Below are 20,808 nucleotides of genomic sequence, written 5' to 3' on the forward strand. Positions count from 1 at the left end.
CCTTCCTTCCTTCCTTCCTTCCTTCCTTCCTTCCTTCCTTCCTTCTTTCTTCTCCCCTCCTCTTTTTTTCTCCCCTCCTCTTCCTCTTGAGACCTGCCAGAGGCTGACAGCAGTCCTGTTTGTTACTTTTCTCGTGCTGTTTTTTTCTACCCAGCCTGTCATCTCTCTGTCTCTTGAGTTGGTAACATCTTCTTTAATCATTCCCCAATGCCGTCCACATAGTAGGTGCCTTCTGCTGCTCTCTTGCTTTACTGAAACCCAGGCTGGGCACCATGGGTTCTGGCACAGTGCTGTGGGCTGACTCAAGCTGAGCTAAGTTTCTATTCAGGGCCTGCAGTTTCCTGGTAGGCCTGGCATGTCAGGGGCCACAGTTTTCCTCACATCGTGGAGCCACTGGGCTTCTGGGTAAAACTGTCTGGCCAAGAGACACAGGCTTTCATTTTTTTCAGAAAGGAAACCCTTCCCAACTGGTGGAAAATAAGCTTTTGCTTAGTGACTAATAACATAAACACAGACAAGATTTCTGGGCTTATAAATAACCAGTTATAAAGGTGCCCGAGGGGCACAGCCCATTTTTGTGAGAAGAATGGTTACGGGCATGGCCACCACCTCTCTGACAGTGACCTTAATTGAGGGTAAGGAGCCTTCGGTCTAGAGTGCAGAAGCCGGTCGTTCCGCAATGATGATTCCCAAGACCTTAACCTTAGCCATTATGAACATCAGGCTATTCTGGAAAAGTGATGGGTGATGTCTGGTTCCCTCCTGTTGGAAGAACCTGAGAGTCCAGGGCAGCTGTGGCATGTTACAAAGCACCACATCAGCAAGGAGAATCTCAGGGTTTTTTTATGTTTTATTTTTTTTTATTTTTATCTTGCAAGAGCTGCCCAAGAGATGGGAGGAAAAATTCTCCAAGTGGGACTGAGGTACAGTGCTGAGGTCAGCTCACTGATCCTGTCCCCCAAACTCTATCAGTCTCACTTCTTTGATGAGAGCGAGGCCAGAGGGACTGGTTTATGTGAAGGTAACAGAGGCTGAGCTTTGAGCCTGCGGGCTGATTCTGTAGTCCTGTCTGAGCTGTGCTTGGGCTGTCTGTAATCATGGTGACTGTTCTGAGCTATGCTATACCAGGTGTCTCCACCACTCCACCCTGTAAAATAAGACTCTTTAAAGGACCACATCCCTATGCTATCATTTACACAAATGCCTCTTAGCAGAAGGCTGCCACTTAGTAGGCCTTCAGTGATCAGGAGTGCTATTGTTAAGTTTAAGAAAGAACTCCAGGCTTCAGCAGCCTCCAAAAGCAGAATTCTCTTTGGTATTTAGCTCATCCAATGTGCTATTCAAGCACTGGCTGTGAACTTGGGCTGCCTCCTAGAAAGGGTGCAGATGGTATCCCAAAGCATGGCCCAGCCACACAGACAGTTCTGTGGCCCTGCTGACATGCTGACTGCCCATGACAACAAGGGGGTGGTTTTATTCGGGTACCATCCCGTGTCCTCTGGGTGGGAGTAGAAACATGGAAGTGCCCTGGCTCACCTGCAGAACCTGAGATAAGATCCTACTGTGCAAGGGCAGCCAAGCCCAGGTAGGAGCATTTTCCAGATAGCTCATGTGTTTAGTCACCGGGTCTTTTTCCGAGCACCTTTCAGGATCTGTGCTCCCAGAGCAGTGCCAGGCGGTGTTCTTCTCAGGCATTCAGCAGGTGGGTGACCGAGAAGGGCTGGCAGCCAGTGAGGACGTGGTGAGCTGACACAGGTGGATGGACCCAGACTGTGTGCTTCAGAAGTTAGAGCATCAGGCTGTGCAGAAGTCACGCAGAGCTGAGTTGAAGTGCACAGTTGAAAAGGGAGGAGCCAGGGACTCTGGCAGTCCCTGTCTGTGGGAGATGTGCCTCTGCTGTTCAGATGAGTCTCAATCTCCCTAAGGTTGCTCCAGAATCTGGGATGTGAGATCCTTGTTTATTTTATTTGTGTGTGTGTGTGTGTGTGTGTGTGTGTGTGTGTGAATGCACTTCCTTCCCCCCCTTCCCTCTACCTTAAAAAAAAAAAATTGAAAGCCCGCTGCTTCCTCAGGGTGCATCATGCCTTCATTTTTGCAGCCTGAGCCATATAAGGTAACCCAAGGCTACCTTCCCACTTCCCAGAGTTTATAGTTAATGAAAAGTACAATCTGGGATGAAATCCTGGTAGGAGCCAAAGTGGCTGGGTACAGAGAGGCCAGCAGACGCCCTAGCAGCCAGCTTTATCTGGCTGTCTCCCTTCCTCCTCCTACCTTCCTACCTCCTTCCCCTTCATTTTATCAGAGCATGTTGGCTGGACTGGAAGGAGCCGAAAAGGAACTGGGGGGAGGGTGACCTAGCAGCCAATGACAAGGTGTGGGAGGAACTCAGGATTCAGGCAGGTTCCAAGTCAACGCAGTTGCTCATTGAATGTGTGTGTTTATCTTGGTATCAAGCTGTGAAGTATCCAATAATATTAAACAATAACAGCCAATGTTATACAAGCTTTGTTACCATCCTGTTAATGAATACATTCTCCCAACAGTTCTAAGACATGCTTTCTAATTTCATTCACATTTTACATTTGACGTAACAGAAGCACCGAGAAGATAAACAATTCCCTAGAGTCACACAGCCAGCAAGAAGAGAGGCTTAGGTTTTAGCTCTCTTAGCTCAAGCTCAGAGTCCAGCAGAGGAGAATGGATATGTAACCAGGAAATAAGTTACAATGAGGCAAGTACGGGCCAGGATTTAGGAGGCTGGAGGCATGTCATATGCAGATAAATATGAACGAAGGCTCTGTTGATGAGTCCCTGGCCAGGATAGGTAGGGGAGAGGGCAAGGGGAGAGCAGGCAGGCAGAAGCAGCAGCCTAGGTGTAAATGTAAGGATGTAAATGACTGGCAACTCTGTGCTGTTGGACATTGAGTTGGGCTGGGAACAGTTGAAGCTGGTAGGATAGAGGCGGGCAGACGGAGGGCCTGGGGTTCCCTCTGTATCTTCTAGGAAAGATGTCCTTCAAGACAGTTACTGCTTAGTCATGTCTTCACTCTAGAGACATTTACATGACAGCTTGAAGTCAGGCTCTGGGGACAGCAGAGTGACTGGCTAAAGCGTTACTGAGGCCCTAGAGCCCTTTTCTCTTCTGCTGCTGTGTAGGCCCTGGCTGTCCGGAACCCTGAGTTTGATCGTAATAGCTGGAGACCATCAGAGTTCTGGGGAGAGCCTTGACAAACATCATGAAAGATATTTGGATCATGGGAGAGAAGGGACTGGGGCTGGAGGCAGGGACACCCAGCTCCACGGGGCTGCATTGGCCCTGACTCCACTCCAGGTTGGTCTCTGGGACCCCCCCTACTCATGCCTGGAACCAGAGCTGAGCTGCTTCTGGTCAGCTGTTTAGGAAGCCTCCTCTGTGAGTGGATCTGCTCTTGATCTTGGAAGCTGAGGCTGCCGGCTCCCCAAATCTCACACCCTCCAGAGGCCTCATCAGTTTCTTTCTTTTTCAAATAGTAAAATTTCAGATAGTCTCTGGTGGTGTAAGGTTGTAAGGTTGAAATGAGTGAAACAGGACTAAGAAGGGCCCATAGGATTGTGTAGGATGTGGGGAAGCACATTAATGTTTATATGAAAAATTGGAAGTCCAAACAGTTTTGAGCAAAAAGGTAACAGGATGGAGGCTAGAGAAGCTTTTTCAGTGATGTGTGGCACCTGGTCTGTATCAGATGGTGGATGAGTGATTGTGTGTGTGTGTGTGTGTGAGAGAGAGAGGGGGGGGTATGGTAGACGTAGAGGTCAGTGAACAACCTCTGCTGTCAGCACTCACGCTCCACCTTGTTCCCAACAATCCCTTCTTTGGTGCTGTGTAAGCGAGCCTGGCTCGTGGCACTTTGGTCTCCACACCGAAGCTCAGGGATCACAGACACATCATGCTATCATAGAACTAAACAGGATGGGAGGGACTGGGGAGAAATGAGCTTGCTAAGGGCAGCGGGGTCTGTAGAAGAGACCTGCATATGTTTCTCACCACTGTATAAGGCAGGTCCAGGGACAGAGGGAGCCACCATTGTCCCAAGGCCTGCTAGTGCCAGCTCCCCAGCCCCATCTGGCTCAGTGACATCTTCATGATCTTGCTCCGTCTCTGCGGTCCTAATGAATCCTGGACAACAGAGTATTTGTTTATTTCTCTCCCTGCCCCCCCCCCCCACAGTGTTTGAGAACAAAGATAAGATTGTAATCATCATGGAATACGCCAGCAAAGGAGAGCTGTATGATTACATCAGCGAGCGGAGACGCCTCAGCGAGAGGGAGACCAGACACTTCTTCCGGCAGATCGTGTCTGCTGTGCACCATTGTCACAAGGTATGGGTGGGCCTGCAGCTTTGGCTGTAGATGGTTTCTGGCACCATGTGATACTTTTAACATTATGAAAGTCTTTGTTAGTTCATTATTGACACATATGGAAATGTACGGACTAGGAAGAGAAAAACTTTCCTATTCAAATCCCACACTGTGTGTGTGTGTGTGTGTGTGTGTGTGTGTGTATACATGCGCGCCCTAGAGGCCATAGGTCAGTGCCGAGTGTACTCAGTCACTTCCCACCTTAGTTTTAGAGACAGGGTTTCCCATTGAACCCGGAGCTTGCCAGTTCCACTAGACTGGCTTGCCAGTGATCCCTCAGGATCTGCCTGTCTCTGTATATCCCTGCTAGGGTCATACATGTGCACCACAACCTTCGGTTGACCTCTTTGTGGACACGAGAGACACCTGTGATTAGATCATGCAGTATACAGCAACTTATCCTCAAGTCAGACTACTTCCGTCATTTGAAGTGTGCAACTGTGGATTGTGTGTGTAAGGAACTTAGACTCATTCCATCTTATGTCAGCCAGGAATGTGACCATGTGAAGCAAACCTCTCCTGGTATTTAATTTAAAATCAGACAGAATCAGCTTCCCTGTTCTCCAGAGCTCTTCTCCAGGAGACACATTTTTATGCATTTCTGAATTCGGACACCTCCTGAGAGCTCGGATTAGAAAGAACAGTAGTACAAGTACTTGCCATCTCTCTCCAGTCAGTGATCATGGAGATATTAGAAGGCGTCAAACAGAAAGAAAAACAAGCTCCAGGGAACCAACAGTAGACACTCTCATCAGTTTGCACAGCACAGCAGCTTTTCTCCACAGAAGCCATTTATGGCAGCGTGATGTTGGGATGCGCATCCACACAGCCCCCCCACCCCCAGCACTTCCTTCATTTTCTCTGTCCACTCACTCCCAAGAGACTTGAGCAGGTCAGGTGTTACAGCTAGACAGAACTGTCGCCCCCAGCTCTCAGCCCATTGGTGTCCTTTTCTCTTAAGCTGGCTGGCTGCTCTGGAGTTCAGCCTCCAGATTGGCCAGGATTTGCCTGAATGAAAAGGTCACAAGGTGTAACAGTCCCAGGTGGCCCAGGTCTCATTGGCCTGCAACCATGTCTTCTCCATTTTCATCAGCCCCGTGTCCTGCAGAGTGGAGAGGGGCTTTTCAAGTCTTTCCAGCTGGCTGCTAAGAATTATCGGAGACAAAGCTTAGGAGACGAGGTCAGGCCTCTTTCAGCATGAGGGATGCAGACAGACAGACAGACAGGCAGACAGACATGGCAGGCAGGCTATCCCTGGAGCTCTAGGCTCCGGAGTCCCCAGCTGAGATGTCTGCTGCCTCCCTAGAACCCCATCTCAGACGGAGTCTCCACTGCCTGGGATTATATTGCTCTCACACAGCCAGTGGAATTACATTCCCACAAAGAATCCCCCTGCTGGTTTACAGCTGGGGGGGGAATGGGGGACGGATTCCAGTCATTTTTCCTTTAACCACACAGCGAGTGACTAATGCTCTCCTGTCGCTGGTTGCTGTCTGGGGAGCATCCTGACAGCGAGAGCAGGCCTGAAGGATGGAGGTGAGGACCACCGGGGCTGGTGCATTTCTTTCATCTGTCAGACTGTTCCTGTGCCCGGCCTCCCCTGAGCTCTCTTGCTGTCTGTCATCTCACCCGCTCCTGTTTTCTCATTGCAGAACGGTGTGGTCCACCGGGACTTGAAGCTGGAGAATATACTCCTTGACGACAACTGCAATATTAAGGTAAAGCTCAGGCAGAGCCTGGGTACTTCGGATGGGTGTGGCAGGTGGGCGTGGCTCCGGATCTGAGAAAGCCACTCCCTCTGCTGGCAGCCATGCTCTTGGGAAAGAGTCCTAGCACTCAGTTCATTCAAACAGCATAAAGGGGTCCCTACAGCCTGCCAGACTCTCTTCCTCTCCCTGATTTGACAATGACTGACACACAGTCCCTGCCCTCAGGAAGCTCTTAATCTGGAATTCTCACCACAAAAGTAACATACATATTTCATTATGTATTTTAGTTCCTATTTGCTTACTACTCTCACAAAGCACTCTTTCAGACCACTATGAAATGGGCACTGTTTATTTTTATGACTCACATATACATAGGGAAACTGAGGCACAGACAAATCAACCTAGAAGCCTCCCCCCCTTTTTCTTGTCTTTGAGGTAGGGTCTCCTGTGGCCCAGGCTGAGGAAGACGTTGAACTGACATCCTCCTCCCTCTGCTTCCCAAGTGCTGAGACAATAGGCAAACAATTCACAGTCAACGCAGCAGCCTTTCCCTGGCTGCCAGCCTGTGGCTTCCCACCCCAGATCCGTGCTCCTTCTTCCGTTTTCACATGGGTGAGCCAGTTATGGAATTGAGAGCTGGGTAAAATGATGGTAGTTTGAAAGGGTGAGCTGGGGTCTGGAGAGATGACCCATACATTAAGAACACTTACTTGCTGCTGTTCCAGAGAACCCGAGTTTAGTTCATAGTACCCACGTTGGGCTGCTCACAAACACCTGTAACTCAAGCTCCAGGGGATCTTGCACCCTCTTCTGGCTTCCCAGGACACCTGCATTCACATATACACAGGTCTGCACACCAGACACACAAACAATGTACACATTGTTAGAAATAAAAATCAGCGTGAAAGAAAAGGCGGGTGAGAGAGTTCACATATATTTCTGACTGCTGCTGCAAGTGAAGAGGGCGCTACAGGGCTCAAGGCCTCCTGGGGAGCACTCTGAAGGTCCTTTAGATCAGGACTGCAAAATAAGCAAACACCGTTCAAAATAAACGGAGCTCTCCCTGTATGGGTTTCATTATGAAACGCCTCAGTACTCCCAACACTGCAGGAGCCCTCCGATTGGACACTTGTGATGTGAATAGCTTATCTGGTTCCCAGAGAAGGCACAGGAACAGTCTCACAGCTTCCTCTTTACTTGCCACTGTCAGTCCATGGCTGTGTGATGGAGCCACATCCTTGCGTGGAAGGATGCAGCTGTTTCAGAGTGTGGAGCTTGTTTCAGGGTTTGCAGAACATGGCAGTCAACCATGAGTCACGAGAGGGTTCTTTGAGCAGTTCCTGAAAAACACATCCCCTCCTGACCTGCTCACAGAGTAGCTGACCTCAGCTACACATGCCTGTGCCGTCGGTAGAGTCTGGTGAAAAGAATCGGTGTGAAGCAGTTCTCCCAAGGAACAGGAAGTGAAAGCTCGGGCTCTCTTCCTTTCTGACTATTCTTAAAAGAGCACAAACTATCAAGTTAAAAAAATTATGGATTGGGATATGTATGTGGGTGGCAGAACACTTGCCTGGGTTCAGCCCCACATACTGAAAGTGTCGGGGTGGGGGAACCAATTTGTGGGGTTCCTAGCTCCTTGCCATCAGAAAACAACCACAAACCCAGTTTCTTCAGTTACCAAATAGGTGATAGTAATGGCCACAGACTCGTTCTGGGGCCTGTACAAGCTATTCCCTGTGCTCAGCCTCAAACAGTTGGAATAACAGTGTACAAATGAGTCCAGCAGAGGAGTAGAGGCTCTGGAGCTGGATTCTCTGGGTTTGTGCTGAAACTCTGTTTCTTTTTGATGGCAGGATTTTGGATACAGTTTTCACCCAATGAACTTAATTTCCCCTGTAAAGGAGGGACACTAGCTTTGTAGTGGTTCACTAGTTCTTCTCCAATAAATTTTGTTCTGAGGGTTTCTGTGGGTAATCCCCAATTGTAGACATCAGTAACAAATGTGAAAAATCGCAGCTAAAATACAGTCAAAGAAGATGGCACTTAGCTGCTTGCATCCCAAGAGCTTGCCTAAGTGGCTGGCGCATGAAGGGCACAGAAAGCCAGCTGCTGGGAAAGTGGGTTCTGGGGGTGGCGGTCAGGCCCTGTTGCAGAATTGGACCCTTGCCTTCTAAGGCTTTATACCAGACATTGATCTCAGGGACTCTGTCCAGGTTCTTTCTGCCACCTGTCGCCCAGGGCCCTCAGAACTAAATGCAGTCTTTACAAGGTCTGGAATGTGAGCCTCTGGCCTGGGGATTGGGTTCTGTGGTACAGTGTGACCTCTTGGTCTCATGGTGTAGTCCCAGAAGTGATAAGGTGCATAGCTTCCTGTGGAGTCATATAATTCCCTAGTGGAGGAGAAGAATGGCTAGAATTCAGAAAGCAATTGTGTAGGGGACAATGGGGCAGCAGTCGGAAGAACAGCTCATCTGCAGACGGAGTGGAGCGGTGACTTTCTGTGGACTGCTCCTCCGGGACCAGCTTTTCCACCTCAGAGTCTCTGCTTCTGTAGTCAAATAGTACACATAGCGCTTTACAAAATTCAAGTTTGGTCCTATGTTTCTTCCCTTTGTCTTTTTCTTAGGAATCTCTGCTCCTGCTCCTGGCATTTCCCAGGGTGGAAACACACACACATACATACACACCAAACAAATCAAATCAGTTCTTTAAAAAAAAAAGGCATTATTTACTATTTTCTCCATTGTTTCAAAGAATTCAACTAAGACCTGATACTTGATTTGAAAGAACTTGTTGAAGGTCGTTTTCCAACCCAGAAAGTCTAAGGGATGTGCCTAAGATCAGTAGTTTGTGGTGTCTTTGTTTCCCAGAACATCCTGTGCTGCCTAGCACATGCAGGCATTTAGAACCGTTTGATTTGGGGGCAGAGGAGTGTTGAACCGGGATTGGAACTCACATGTTTGACTTCCAGGCAAACCTTTTCATCATCTCACACCCACTTCCAAGGTTTTTTAAAAATGTGTTGCAGCTGGCATTGATCTGTCTTCCGGCTGTATGGGCTCTGCTCTTCCTGACTCAGCATTTTGCAGAAGCATATTTAGAAAGGACAGTTGCTGACAGGAGCAGTCAGACACATGGCCACAAGCTGGCCTCTGTGAGAATGAGAGGCCATCACTGCCTGGGCCTAGGGGGGCATAGGTACAAACGTGCTACCAGCCAACTGGATGTGAGCGGCCGGGTCTTCGTAAGAGCAGAGGGGGCTGCTGTCATGTTGTGGGTCCCCATCTCCTGTGTGTGAAGGAAGCAGCACGGTGGCCCAGCAAGGCTTGAGAGGTGCTCTGGGCTTAAACGTGTTAGATGTTCCTGCAGTTTTGGTGTGAGCCCGTAGCTGGTTTCTCTTCCCTTCTCTGCCTGACGTTGATTTGCAAAGAGCACATCTGGTTTGGGAAATTACTTATCTGGCTATGGCAAGAGGGTGCGGTTTCTAAAAATATTCATGCAGTCCAATGGCAGAAGGAATGAGTGCGATGTGCTGCTTCGGATTGCATTCCGTCCTCTGTGGAAGCATGGACTAAAATAGCACCCAGCCTAGCATTAATTTGCAATTAATAAAAACAGGCCAGATTCACATCCCACTCTCTGGGAGAATGGAATGCTGACAATTCCCATAGAAGGCTCCATAAGAGTGCCTCCCCGGAAGAGGGCCAGGCACCGGGTCAGCTGACCTCCTCTAAGAGGGCTGGGAATCTGCTGAGCTCTGGGAGCTCAGGGTAGAGGAGCAGAGGGGAGTTGGTCTGCTGCCCCAGTGACAATGGAAGCATGGCTGCTGTGGATAAGAAAGAAGCTTTGAGTGGCAGGGGCAAGATGAGATAGAAATCTTGGCAGCTTAGCAAGGCGAGGCTTGGGATCATGGACCTCTGGGCTTTGGAGTGTGAGAACTCTGTGTTTGGCATTAACTAGTTCATTCACCCATCGTGTGTGCTCAGGTGTCTATCCAGGCTGTTTATGCTGTGGCTTACTTGAGGTGCCTCCAGCCATTCCTTTTTCAGGAGCTGAATGTCTACTATAGGCAATATTTCTTTGATCATCATATACTTACCAAGTGTCAAATACTAGTCTTTGGTCCTGTGCTGGGTGTTAGGAAATTTAATGTTGTGTCACATGGCCAGGTTCCTGTTGTCCTGGAGCTCATAGTCTGGTCATCATTGAATTTAGTAATGATAATGAACCACCAGATGTTAAGGAGGCAAAGAAGATAAGGTGCCTTCCCTCCTCCAGTGGTCTTGGGGTTTCAGCTGGGGTTGAGAGCAATAAACAAAGGAATGTGTGATCCAGTTGTCCAGTGAAAGAAAGCGGGTCATGGTGGTGATGGAGCCTGTCGGTGCTGTTCAGTGGTCCAGGAAGGCTCCTTTGTATTACACTTGGACTCCTCAAATCCACAGGGCTTTCTCTGGCTTCCTGATCTGTCTGAAATGCCCTTTCCACTCCTCCTTGTCTGTCCTTTTCGGATCTTCCTCCAGAAAGTTTTTCTTGTTCCTTGGCAGGCCAGATGCCCCCTTGCCATCTGGACATGCCAAAGAGGAAGGGGCGGGTCTGTCTAGCCAAATGGAGCAGAAAGCCTTTGAGGAGGAAGTGGTGACAGCTGAGTTCTGAAGTGTGGGGAAGGGTCTGATGGAGAGGGCTACGATGATGAGCTTTCAGAGGAAAGAAAACTACAAGAGGAAAGTACATTTGCTGAACTCTTGCTGGAAGCCAGAGTCCTGGGCCAGACTTTCCATTTGGTCATCTCATGTGGTCACTTTACTTTTTCAGAACAGGAGATTCCTAGGGCCAATCAGGACTGACACTGGCTACAAACTCTTCCCACTCTACTGTAGTCCCCTCTTTGCTGCCAACCCCGAGATTTGCGCTCTGCCGGAAGGAAGGCCGCCTGAGGGTCCTTTCATCTTCTCTTGAGTGCTGTTGACATGCCGACAGCTGTCCCTGGGATAGAATCTCCAAGTGCTGCTAGTGGCCAATGATCAGGCTGAGGGAGCCACTGTGGGCAGAGCAGCCTCATAGCAGACATGCGTGTGCAGCTAAGTGATGCTAGCAGAGCATTAGCATCCTTTGCAGGGTGGCCTTTGTCATGCCCTCTATCAAGAGTTTCCCAGATTGCTCCTGGTTGTTTATTTCTGGTCCCAAGAAATAATTCTTCTGAAGATAAAGCCAGTTGACTCCCTCCTGCCCAATGTTCCATTTGCCGCCTTCCTTCCAACTACACAGGACAGTGGCTGTCTGGGTAAGAGCCACAGTAATTAACTCTGAGGCCGGAAAGGAGCGATGGAGTGTGTCTTTCTGCAAGGAATTGATCCTGGAGTCACAGAAAGCCCATTTCCTGTGAACACTAACTCTCCTTGATGTGGAGTTTAACAACCAGGATGGCTCTGCAAAGACTCCTCAGGCAAGCCACTTGCCTCAGTTTCTTCATCTCCCAAGAGGAAATACCAAACAATAATAATAGGACCTTTCTCCAAGAGTTGTTGAGAGAACCACAGAGGTTTACGCAGGACTTGTAAAGAATGCCTGGCTCAGAGCTGTGCTGCTATGATCAGTTCTTACCCATTGAGTTTGATTTTCACAGCACCAGTCAGTGCTGGAATGGAGACAACCAGCACTCAGATGTAGAAGTGTCACAGTTGTTATTGAGGGGCTGCTACATGCGAGGCATGGGTTTTGCACTTGCCGTGTGCCTGTTAATTTGGCTTCTCAGCACCCCACATTTTACAGATAAAGGGTCTCAGGCTCAGGAGGACTAACGTATAAGCGAAGCCCCCAGGGTTCTTATTCTAAAGCAGCTTCCCATTCAGTAGGCCTGGGGTAGGGCCTGAGAGTCTGCTTTCTAAGATGCTCTGAAGTGATGATGATGTTGGCTCAAGGACCGGGTAGGAGTAGCACTCGACTGACTGGCATGCCTCAGAACCGGAAAGAGATGGAGCAGGGATTGGAAGTAGAGTACACAGCTCTACTTCCCTTGTGTTGTTGTTTTCCTGCCTGTGATGTTGCCACTCACACCAGACCTGACTTTTCATATGTGGGTGAAGATCATGTGTCTTGACTCTGAGGTGAGTGAGAAGTGGCTGGTAGGGCTTTCTGTTCTGAGTTGGTCTCTAGTTAATGGTTAATGGGAATGGCTGTAATTTATAGTCTGTAGTCCTTATAACAGCTTTACAGACAAGAGTTCTGAGTCCATTTTGCAGTTAGACAAGGTCAAGTTCAATCCCAATACTTACGACTCTGACGCTTTCAATGTTTGGGTGCAGGGAACTTCCTCCTAGAGGAAAGGGCCTGGCAGACATTCCTAATTATCCTTGTCATAAGCTTCCTTCATTAGCAGTTAATGTCAACAAGCTGGTACCTCCTTTTCCATCAAGTGAGCTTGTTACTCATAGTGACCTTGGGGTTAATTCTTTTTTGATGGTGGCAAAGTATGCATAATGTAACTTAAAACCTACTGTACTTCAGTGTCTAGCACAGAGGCCGGAAGTATCTTTAGTATTCTGGAACCACCCTGGCATCCTGCTGCAGCCCGAAGCCCTATTCTGCACCTGATTCTCCACGCCCATTACACTCTGGTTCCTTGCTTCCCTTTCTCCCAGCCCCCAGCAATCACAACCGGTCTACTTTCTGTTTCTATGATTTGGCTACTCTAGGGACTGTGTATAAATAGACTCAGACATTGAGTGTCTTTTTGTGCCTGGCTTATTTCACACTGCGCTTGTGTTCAGGGTTCGCCTTTGTTATAGTGAATCCCAGTGACATGTGAATGATATTCTGCCCCTGCCCCCACCCCACTGAATTTGTCTTTTTTAACTCTAATTTTCACTTAGCAAGGCATACCTCTAGAGAGGATGGATAGTCACAAAGACAGTCTAAACTAAACTCATGAGATTATCCTTCTCTGCTTTTCAGGTGTAGGCTGAGCTGCAGGTGTGAGATCAGAGGGAAGTTCTGATCCAGTTTGGGACAGGGCAACAATTTTGCAACAACAAAAACAACAACAATAAAAAACCCAAACAAACAACCATAAAAGCCAACCAGCCAACCAACCAACCAAATCTCCCCCAAACCAGAGAGGCCTCTTTCTCCAAAGCTTAACAGTGTGTCAGCAAAGAGCTACTCTAAAGGACTTGCAGCAAGGCTGTCCTCTAAAATGCTGTTGATGAGGTTGATGCTGCTGCCTCTAGGGCCAGACACAAGTAGGGCTAGGTGGACTGGCTTGCCATGGTTAGAAATGGAGCTGATGTATGGAAGAGCCACTTTGCAGGGCTGGGCAGCTGAGGAGACCACATGTATCGTGTTCTTTTCTTTGTGATGGTCAGCAAATCTTCTTAGGACCCTGAACCTTCAGCAACTTCATTTCCTACCAGTCAGGCCTCTTCCACATGGACATCAGTTCTCAGATGCAGTGAATTTTGCATAGTTATGTTTAAATTTACCCTCACGTATTTCATCCTCCCCACCTCCCCACTCCTGTGCATTTTGCTTTTTCCTAGGCTTCTCATATTTGTATTTGATTTGAGTCTCTTCATTGAGTGGTATTCATTTAGAAAAGAGGCCTTAAATAATGGCATTTGGTGGAAAACTAGTACCATGAACCAAAGAAAAGCTCAAGAGTGAAGATAATAGAAACCAAATAACAACATTACATTTTTGTTTGATGTTGGTTGCTGCCCCAGGCCGAGCACCCAAAACTGGTTGGTTCTCCCCAGTAAATGTGGAGATACTTTAATTAGACCCATGTGGCTTACCACCTTCCTGACTCATGTCAAAGAAGAGATTGACTTCTTCATTTTGTGATTGAAACTAACTTACTTGCATGAACTTCTGCTCTTTATCCATTGACGGTTCCTGTTGTTACAGTACATGTTGCCTCACGTGACCTGAAATCAATTACCTATTGGGGTTTAAAGACAAATGTGCCATTGCTGTTGTACATAATTTATGTATGCTTTATGCCAGTCATGACACCACAGGGTCAGGGGTGACTATTACCTTTGTTTTACAGATGAGTGAACGAGGCTTCTGAGTGGATACACCCAGTGGTGGCTCTCCACTTAGCAGTAGTTGCTATAAGCTCCATGAGGCATTAAAAATCCTAGAGCTCAGTGGCTCAGAGTCTGAGACCTCTGTGTGTGTTGATTAATACTGCTTTTCTGCTCAAGTGCCAAGAACACGGGCTAATCTGGGTTTCTATTAATCTTGTGTCCGCAGCAATGACAGTTTTACTGGGAGGCTGATAAGCATCAGTCTGCGAGGATGGGAGTGGGCTGAAACATAAACACACTTCTGCAGAGAGCCTGTGTAGAAAGCAGAATTACCCAGCCCGTGTGAAATCTCCTGGGATGGGCGACCGTGTGCTTGTGCAATGGGTGTGCTCACACACGTGTCTGAAAGCTCCACCATGCCACGGACGGTATTGGCACTGCTGAGTGTGTTCGCCTGTGCTGTGGCTGAGCAGAAGGAGGCTGAAGCGGAGAACTGAAGCTGTGCCATTCTTTTGATTGACAGGGTGCGCTTTGTAAAGGCTTCCCACCAACTTCCTGCAAAGCCAGTCAGGGGCCTTGATAAGCAAGTGGAATTCAGAGCAGTTAAGAGCAATCTGAGCCCCAAGAATGCCTTTCTGAGGGTGGTTGTGCACAGCTGCTTTGAATGACATTCCATTCATCCAAGGATGACTTTTTTTTTTTTTTTAAACAAAAATAGGCTTATTTGAGGGGCTTCATTCAAAACAGCTTCTGTGGCATTCAGCCCTGGAGGCTCCCTGGGCATGTGGATCACCCAGCTTCCTGCTAACACTCAAGTGGAAGCCAGGCTGGGGTGGTGAAATATGAAGGGGGTTCAACTTGCAAGGCTGGTAGCGCCACAGGCTGCCCCAGACAGGATGGTTCCGGGGCTTGAGAGGCTTACATGTACGCTGCTCAGGGCTCATGTGTCTTCAGATGACTGACTGTGACCTCCTAAACCCCTTTTCTTGTTTGGTGAGTGGAGTTCTTAAAGCTGTGGTGAAATTGCTATTACATAAAATTGACCACTTTGAGGGACTTAAATGAAAAAAAAATTAAATCTATTTTTAATTAGGTGTCCTTATGACATTTGGCATAAAATATATTCATATTTTTTAAATAAATAAATATGGCTTTTGATAAAATTGGATTAGGGAATTCTATAGTGCTGGATAATTGGGAGTTTTTGATAAGTGGTAATTGGGAATTTTTTTTATATATAACTATTAATTCCTTATGCTTTTTCAAAATGTAATGCCTGTTATAGTGATGAGTATTTCCTACCCAGGGCCAGCTGCTAAAGAGAAGGTAGTACAAAAATGTGGAACCTGACACAGGGGACTCGGAGTGTGGTAGAGAAATGTGTAGTGTGTATGGTGTGTGTGTTTATGTGTGTACATATTCCATATGCAAACAGACATAACAGCAGTGCTCTAAAGGACATACGTTACATAAAATGCTTTATAAAACTAAAGACTGTGAGTGCAGTACCGAAACTGATGAGCCGTTTACACTGCACGGGCACTCCAGGGAAGGGCTATGCATGCTTATCTCAATTGATGGCTTTCTCCTTATGACGAGCCTAGGAGATGGGACAGGCAGAGAGCCTGGGTTCCTGGTCTGGTGGCATGCTGGGCTCACAGCTATTTCAGCCATCTCTGTGTCGCACAGAGGGTGAGTGGGAGAGTTTAGGCTGAACTGTAATGAGTGTGCTCGTTTCATCTGGAGTCAAATGCACAGAAGATGCAGAAAAGGTGGTGGTGTCAGTTGCATAAGTCAGTGTGACACTCGTACCACTGTGGGTGCAGTGAAATGAAACGTCACCCCCTGGCTCCCCTTTCTAAAGACTGGTGGCACACCTGTAGTTCCAGCAAGTCCACAAGCTGATGCAGGGCCACCAGATCCACCTGATTCACAGTTAGTTCAAGACCTCCCTGAGAAACTCACTGAAATCCTGTCTCCAATTAACAATGAAAGGGCATGTTTAGTCCCTAGAGCTACAGGAAAGAGACTACACCAAATTACAACCATGAACTGAAATAGTATGCGAGACATTCTAGAAGCAACTTATACGTTTTAAATTGTGTGCCATTCTGAGTTGGTGTGACATAGTCTTGTATCATCTGTCTTGATGGGAAGTGAATCATCGGTTTGTCCGGAGTATCCACATTGTATATGCTACCCACCCGACTGTCATGAGCTTTCCCATTTCTCAAATTGACTGTAGTGCCTGGGTTCTGTTGACCTTATTTTACTTGGCGCAGAGTGCGGGGATGATGATACTACCTGTTAATATTACTGCAGTGTATTGTTGTAATCACTCCATTTTGTTATTGTATGTCATTGCTAACCTCTTACTGTTCTGATTGATAAATTATCCTAGACATGCGTGTTTAGAGAAAAACCATAGTAGATATGGAGGATAGTACTTGAGAGTTTTAAGCCTTTTTTTTTTTTTTTTTTTTTTTGCAACTTTGGTGCATACTCCATAAATAAGGCCTACTCTGAACTTTAATGCTTACTGGGAACACCACGTGCTGACTTTTGTGGAAGCTGTTATTATTGGGATGTTTTGGTTTACATGTGAAATGCCTCCCAAAGGCTCCTGTGTTTGAACACTTGGTCCCCAGCTGGTAGTTTTGTTTGGGGAGGATGTGGGTCGTTAGGGACCTTGAAGTTTTGTAGTTCAGCCACACCTGTATAGGGTGCTGTTGACATAGTAGGAGGCACTTGTTTGGGGACTAGAGAGACAGTGGTGGCCCAAGCGGCCTCATCTGCCTTGGGCAGTTGGAGTCGGTTTGCAGACACGAGCAACTTCACCCTAACACATCTCTGTGGGTCTTGCTTCTCTTTGCAGATCGCTGACTTTGGGCTCTCCAACCTGTACCAAAAGGACAAGTTCTTGCAAACGTTTTGTGGGAGTCCTCTCTATGCATCTCCTGAGATTGTCAACGGCAGGCCTTACCGAGGGCCAGAGGTGAGCAGACTGCTCTGCAGGGGATCTGAGAGCTGAAGGGACATGGGGCATGCAGGCAAAGTTCTTAAAACCCCAAAGGCCAAACCAAAAAAGCTTGCTCTCGTTTGATCTATAGGAGCATTAATGTGCAGGCCTGGGAGGAGATGTGGGGAATCTTATAGAGCCTGTACCTACTGCAAGGCAGCTGCTTAGGGTTTCTTTGATATTTAGAGTTTTCAAAGGTAATACTGTGTGTTCTGTGACTGACTCACACACAGACACACACACTTGCTTTTTGTCAATTTATAATTATTTTGTGATACCTCTCAAGTTCATTATTAACATATGATTTGTAATGACCACATAGCATCTTGTTTTTATGTATATTCTACTATATTTTTAATAATTTTCCTGGCTTTAGACACTTAATATTCCCCTATTATATCAAAATAAACAGAACAAAGAAAATTGTCAGTATAAAAATTAAAATTGTATGGCATCTTCTTTTTTATGAGAAATGTATTTCATCACATGCTTTACAGAGCTTTCACAGTCACTGTAAGATAGACATCTGTCCTAGTTTGTTTTCTATTGCTGTAATAAACATGACCAAAAGCAGATGGCAGAAGGAAAGAGTTTTTTTTCCATCTTACAACTTACAGTATATCATGAGGGGGGTCAGAGCAGGAACTCAGAGCAGGAGCCCAGAGGCAGGGACTGAGACCACGGGAGAGCTGTTTACTGGATTACTCCTCCTGGCTTACTTAGCCTGCATCCTTACATAACATCCTTACATAACCCAGGACTACCTTCCTGGGTTGGCACTGTCTCCAGTGGTCAGACCCCTCCCCCCATCAATGACTAACCAAGAAAATTCCCACAGAGTGGTCTATAGGCCAATTTGATGGAGGCCTCTATCTGAACTGAGGTTCCCTCTTCCCAGGTGACCCTAGCTTGTGTCAAACTGACTAAACTATCCAGAGCAGCATCTGTAAACTATGAGTTAGCAATTGCTCTCTTATAAGAACCACCTCCCCTTACAGGGGTTCATCCACCCCTTATCCTTTAAATAGCAAAGCTTGGTGTGTAGAAATGTTTTCTTCCAAATATTTACCTGTCTGAGTGTTTTGGTGGAGGGTTGGGGTAAGGGAAAAATGCCAAGAGTCACTGACAGAGGTCTTCAAAATAAAATACAAGGGATGAACATAGGGTTAAATTTGGAAAAATGTTAAAACCTGGCCTGTAAATTTATCATTGAATGCTCCTTTAGTCTTTGGTGGTGAGCCTCTGAGGTTGCAAGCTGACATTTAGGTCTGGTCAGCAAAGATGCTTTATTTGGCTACATTCATCTCCATTTAAAAAAAAAATTGAAGAAACATTTAATAGCTGAAAGATTCCACAGAAAAGTCGTATTTCTGGCCTCTCTGTAAAAACCCAAACTCTGGCAGCACTGGACCTATGTTTGTATACAGTGGTACAAGCCACGAAGAAACTGCATGCCTGAGACGGGTGAACGCACTCTACAGTTTGTCTCTTTTCTCATTTATGCCCCAGGTTCTTTCTTGCTTTAATTTTGTATTTATTATCTGCCCAGATCTGGTAGGACATGACTTTGGAAGCCTTGAGTCCTCTGAGGAGGTGAAGGGAGGATTTTTATGTTAGGCTCAAAGGACCCCGCACCCCAGCTCTACTGTTGTTACCGGAAAGGGCTTTTCTGGGGAAGCAATTAAGTGGTCCTGTGCCTCTTTTTTCTATTCTCATTAGAATTAAAATTAGGCTGAAAGTAATCTATATTCTACTTCCTCACAGAGCCACTATGAGAACCAGTGATGGTAGCCTGCTTCAGAGTGCATCAAACAGGGTGGGCTTGCGTTGTCCATTGCCAGGCTGTGTTGGGGACCTGTCTTCCAGGCACTAAATTTAGTTGCTGGGGGTTCTGGGTGTTCTGGGGGTGGCTGCTCACACACAGCGATGCCAATGGCCTGGACAGCATCTGAGGTCTGCATCCTAGCTCCTGTGTTCTGTCTCTCTGTTCCAGGTGGACAGCTGGGCTCTGGGTGTCTTGCTTTACACTCTCATTTATGGAACGATGCCCTTCGATGGCTTTGATCACAAAAACCTCATCCGACAAATCAGCAGTGGAGAGTACCGGGAGCCCACACAGCCCTCAGGTTTGTGTCCCGTGGAGGCCGGGGGGAGGGGCATGGGGTTGATGAGAGAGTGTTTGGTTTATCTGCCCCAGCTCACACACTTTCTAGATTTATAAGGCATCTCCTGCTAGTCCTTATTCTTCTTTCATAATAGTTGTTGGAAAAGGCTCTTTAGATGAGATATTTAGAGCAGATGCTCTCCAAGACAGTCCAGAAGCCCCTCTTGCTTTTACATTTGGTATAAAATGTGGCAAGGCAGTTCTCCTCTACAAATTAAAGCTTTGGAAAGGCTTTCTATTCCCTGAAGTCCTTCACATTCCATGCAGACATACATGCCCCTCCTGAAACAGTAAGGGCCACAGCAGTGGCCACTGCTCTGATATTTTTACCACTGTGTCCTTTACCGGGCTCTGGATCATTTCTTCTTGCAAAGCAGCCATGCTATGTATACCCTGAAACAAACCTGTAGGCTTATCCAACCACCATGGGCTCTTCAATGTCAGTCCTTTGGGTGGGGTAGTATGCTTCTGGCCTTACTTGGGGTCTCTTTTGTGTTTGCCTTCAGTCATCTAGGAGTTGGGTTTGCTGCTGAGGTGTTGTGTCCCATAGCTCTGTGCCTGTCTGTGTGGGCTCTGATTCTTTGAGGTGCCTCTCTGTGCCTGGCCATTCTAGAACAGAGCCTGCCTCTTTTACTCAGCAGCTAAGGTATGTCAGACGGTCTTGTTGACCGTGCTTAGCAAATGGACTTTCTTACCATGGATGTGTTCTTGGTCTGAGCAACCAAGGTCAAAAGTTATGTCTCTTCATGGGAAAGCACCAGATGTGCACAAGAGTGTGAACAGGTGGCTAGCACAGAATGATATTTGTATACATTCCATTTAATGTATACATCAAATATACATGGTGTTGGCATTTGTTTTTTCATTATTAACAGTTGTTTTCTAAAATTGTTGTAAGCACAAAATGAGTGCCTATTGAATCATTCATTGTTTCTTGGGGACATGCAGGCTTAGCATTGAAGCTCAGAACCTGGTATTTTTGTCTGTTATCACTTGAACTTTTTCGTATGTTAATGTTTAAGGACTACTTATCTAGTATGCATTTTTGATCTATTAGCCTCAAACTCAGGAGTAATGCCGTGAGTAGTAACGGCATTACTACTCATGTCTGAATAAAGCTCATCTATCACGTTTTCTCCTGAGGCCCAGCATGGTCTTCTTGCACTTGAGGACAATAGACAGAACTTCCGACTTGTGTGTGGGGCCATTTTAAATGGCAGATTCCTAGCAGGAAGAACAAAAATGAGCAGGTAGAGAAAGGGCTGTTTACTTCCAGCCTGAGAGCCCAGCCTGAGCACTAGACACGCCCACATTAGAGTCTGAGGACTCCAGGATGCCTGCAAAAGAGCTGTGGGGAGTCACTTGAGACATGCAAACAAGTTTAGGTAAATTTGCCAGTGTAGAAAGCTGAGGACGAACATGAGGTAGGTAGGTGATGATAGATAGATAGATAGATAGATAGATAGATAGATAGATAGATAGATAGATAGA

The 20,808-nt window shown here is 46.9% G+C and overlaps 1 protein-coding gene across 1 annotated transcript in view; it reads left to right on the forward strand.

Moving 5' to 3' along the window:
* Nuak1 (NUAK family kinase 1) overlaps positions 1–20,808 on the forward strand; it is a 70,522-nt gene that overhangs the window by 43,517 nt on the left and 6,197 nt on the right. The window contains exons 4-7 of the mRNA XM_055627951.1: positions 4,208–4,359; positions 6,051–6,116; positions 17,010–17,129; positions 19,147–19,279. Coding sequence (XP_055483926.1) covers positions 4,208–4,359; positions 6,051–6,116; positions 17,010–17,129; positions 19,147–19,279 — 471 coding nt within the window. The remainder of the gene's footprint in view (positions 1–4,207; positions 4,360–6,050; positions 6,117–17,009; positions 17,130–19,146; positions 19,280–20,808) is intronic.

The sequence above is a fragment of the Psammomys obesus genome, unplaced genomic scaffold, assembly GCF_907164565.1.
Source record: "Psammomys obesus unplaced genomic scaffold, mPsaObe1.curated_primary_1811, whole genome shotgun sequence".
Lineage (NCBI taxonomy): Eukaryota > Metazoa > Chordata > Mammalia > Rodentia > Muridae > Psammomys > Psammomys obesus.